This window comes from Erpetoichthys calabaricus, chromosome 4 (assembly GCF_900747795.2).
Source record: "Erpetoichthys calabaricus chromosome 4, fErpCal1.3, whole genome shotgun sequence".
NCBI lineage: Eukaryota > Metazoa > Chordata > Cladistia > Polypteriformes > Polypteridae > Erpetoichthys > Erpetoichthys calabaricus.
Window position 1 is genome coordinate 37,078,754 of NC_041397.2, and position 3,386 is coordinate 37,082,139.

Below are 3,386 nucleotides of genomic sequence, written 5' to 3' on the forward strand. Positions count from 1 at the left end.
TATGAAAGATTACCATTTGCCCATTTTATGAATATAATTAGCATCTCATTATAGAGGTTATCATGACCATATAACACCTGAAAGTTAAAACTCTGTAGAAGGCATACCAGAATTGTCAAAAAGAACAGTAAGTACTTATAAAGAAATTGCATTATGTGTTACAACTACCTCTAATCTGTAAAATGTTATATAAACTTTATATTTAATAATTCTGCTTAATTATTTTTTAAACAGAAACTGTATTTTTCATGACAGAAACAACATTCTCATTGCACCTGTGAATATATGGTTCTGATTTTTTTAATAAAAATAAAGACACTAACATAGAATAAAGGTTTGTTTCATGGATAATTCAAATTATTTTTTAAAGATTAAACAAAAATAAGAAGCATATGTAATATGTATTTTTCATTTGACTGTGATAACAAAAAACAACTCAGAAAGCATTTCAGCGTAAGGTAAGATATTGATTGTTGATTTTTTTTTTCATCTGCAGACATTCTGAAGTAAATGGAAAGTCCCCTGTGTAGCTTTTTCTCTTTTCAGTATTCAGCAGCCTAAATGTTCTAATTATTTAAGGCAAAATACTGGGCCAATGTTTACACTTTATGTTTCCTAAAAGTAAAATAAATACTACTATAAATGTCACATGTTGCTGCTAATGGACTGTACTCATTTGTGATGTTATGAAGTGCAAATTAACAATATGTGCCAGTTTTATAATGGTATTTTTATGAGGTATAGTGTAAAATGACAAAAATATTTATTTATTGGAAAAATTGACATAATGTTAAGTTGAGTAATAATTTCCAACAAATATGTGACTCTGGACAGTGACAATCTGAACTTAAAGCCACCTTGTATACTTGTGTATATGTATAGAGTTTATTTTAAATTAACCAAGTGATGGTTTTGGGTTTATATCTTAACTTCATGTTTTTTTTAATTTAAGTTGCATTTCTGTTTTTCATACTATATTTGTACTGGACTCTTAAATAGAAGTGCGTTTAAAGAGACTGAATTTGAACTGAATATCTAATTATCTCTTCCATAGACCATTTTAATAGTAAACTGAAGAACAATATCCAAGAATCTGCTTCCCATGAGTTCACAGACTACAACACTTCCTGTGAATAATACTATTATGCATCCACAAAAGTTTTACATAAGTGGTTTACATGATATGCCCTTTGCAAACTATTTTTATGTTTTTTTGTTTATTGTGTTAATTCTTACAGTGTTTTCTAATGTATTTCTTCTCGTTTTAATATGTTTTGGTCCAAGTCTTCACAATCCAAAATATATTGCTGTTAGTCACTTAGCCTTAGTTGATTTATGCACATCACTGTCTGTCACTCCTAAAGTAATTGAAATGTTTCTTTTTAATTCCAGTTTTATAACATATGAAGCGTGTTTAGTTGATATGTTTTTTGTTCATTTCTTTAACTCAATGCAGTCTCTTTCTCTTGCTATATTAGCTTATGACCGGTTTCTTGCCATATGTTTACCTTTAAGATATCACAGTATTAACACTAATGGCAGGATGATAATAATTATATTCTCAGTTTGGATGTTTTCTGCTGCTATATTTTCTATAATGGTCCTCCAGATTACCAGACTCAACTTCTGTGGGTCCACAGTGATAAACAGTTTTTTCTGTGATCATGGCCCTGTGTTTCGCTTAGCCTGCAATGATTCTTCTCCAAACACAATAATGGCTTTTACTACCATTATATTGTTTCTGTTCGTGCCGTTGGCCTTTATTCTTTTTACATACTTAGCTATTGGGTTAGCATTGTTAAAAATTGCAACAGCAGAAGGAAGACAGAAAGCACTAAAAACCTGCACTTCACATATCATTTTAGTTACATTGTTTTATACTCCATTGGTAGTTACATATTTTGTAGCATATGCTGTCGGTTTTCATCCAAATGCAAGAATTCTAAATAATTCATTGTCAACAACAATCCCACCATTGCTGAACCCCATAATTTATACTCTAAAAACTGAAGAGGTAAATGAATCAATGAAAAAACTGTTCAAAACAAAACAAGACAAGAATAGAAAAATAAGAAATTCCAAGATTCTAGCCGAATAATTGTATCATTTTTGTAATAAGTGTAAGATAAATTTAATACAAAAATAATACTTAAATGTATAAAATGCACTTTATTTTCCTGATGTTAACTTTATAGTAAATATTGAAATTACAAATGTTTCATTGTTTTAGAATTTGTGGGTATTTAATCCAGAGCTAGTTTTGTGATATTCTTCTTTCTTTTGTAACCATTTGTTAGAACTTAGTGAAGAAAATAGTGGATAATTATTTGCATATTGCTAATGCCAAGTAAGTTTTCTGGACAAGTGATTTCTTTGGAATAAAGCTTTACAATATTCTGTATTGCATCAAATTTTTCCATGAAAAGGTATTCATTAAAGTTTCTATAAATAAAGAAGAAGACGATCCTTAACTTTGGAATACATATTTAACAATTAATTTATTATTAAAGGTTTATGTAATAGCAATGACAAAAAGCTATATTACAAAAAAAGTAATTCAAAGCCTGATACTGATTTAGAAAAGTGAATATCATCCTTTAAGTGTAAATAGATAAATAGTTTTATTATCATCAGGCAACCTTGTACAGTTTATCTGTAAATAGGCACTGGTCTGCATTCAGTTCAGCTTAAATCAGATTTACAAACAAAATAAAGCAACAATAAAGTGTATATTCATATATATATATATATATATTGTGGAGGATGGCCAGGGTCCATGCCCGGCCAGGACGTCTCTTCTACTTGTATTCCGGGGGAGCAGCCATGGACTTCTCAATACTTCCCCCGGGACGCTTGGTGGCAGCCTCCCTGGTTGATGCTGCCTCAGTTTCCCACAGGGCTTCATGGGAGATGGAGTTCTTCCCAACCTTGTGGGGATCTGGGATGGCCGCCAGAGGGTGAGGCAGAGATAGTTAAGCCCAGCTGGTCTAATCATGGGCCTCACACGAGAATGCAATTGGGAACAGGTGAGCAAGCACCAAGAGCACTCCCGGGAGGGCCATAAAAGAAGCCAGCAACCACCACTCAGGGCCGGAATTGGGAGGAAGAGGACGAGGTGCCTGAGAGGAGTGGTGGTGCCAACGGAAGGATTGCTGTCTTGAGAAAGAGGTACTTTGGGACTGTGTTATACCTGTGGAGTTCACGGGGAAGACATGCCCCACAGGTGAAGAAAAAGATTTATTTGTGATGTGCTAAGTGCTTGTGGGACTGTGTTGGGCCTGTGGGACACGGGGAAGACGTGCCCCACGGCTGAAGAGAAAATAAAAAGATTTGTGTTCAATTTATATGTGCCTCAGTGTGAATCTGTGCCGGGTTGGACGCTTATA

At 33.4% G+C, this 3,386-nt stretch overlaps 1 protein-coding gene across 1 annotated transcript; it reads left to right on the forward strand.

Annotated features, from left to right (window-relative positions):
- Positions 1-1,060: 1,060 nt before the first annotated feature.
- Positions 1,061-2,098, forward strand: LOC114650968 (olfactory receptor 1M1-like). The gene has a single exon (XM_028800923.2). The coding sequence runs from the start codon at positions 1,103-1,105 to the stop codon at positions 2,096-2,098; it is 996 nt and encodes a 331-aa protein (XP_028656756.1). The 5' UTR covers positions 1,061-1,102.
- Positions 2,099-3,386: the final 1,288 nt, after the last annotated feature.

Excerpts from the sequence above, each read along its gene's own strand:
- LOC114650968 (XM_028800923.2), top strand. The coding sequence starts at position 1,103 with ATGAGTTCACAGACTACAACACTTCCTGTGAATAATACTATTATGCAT.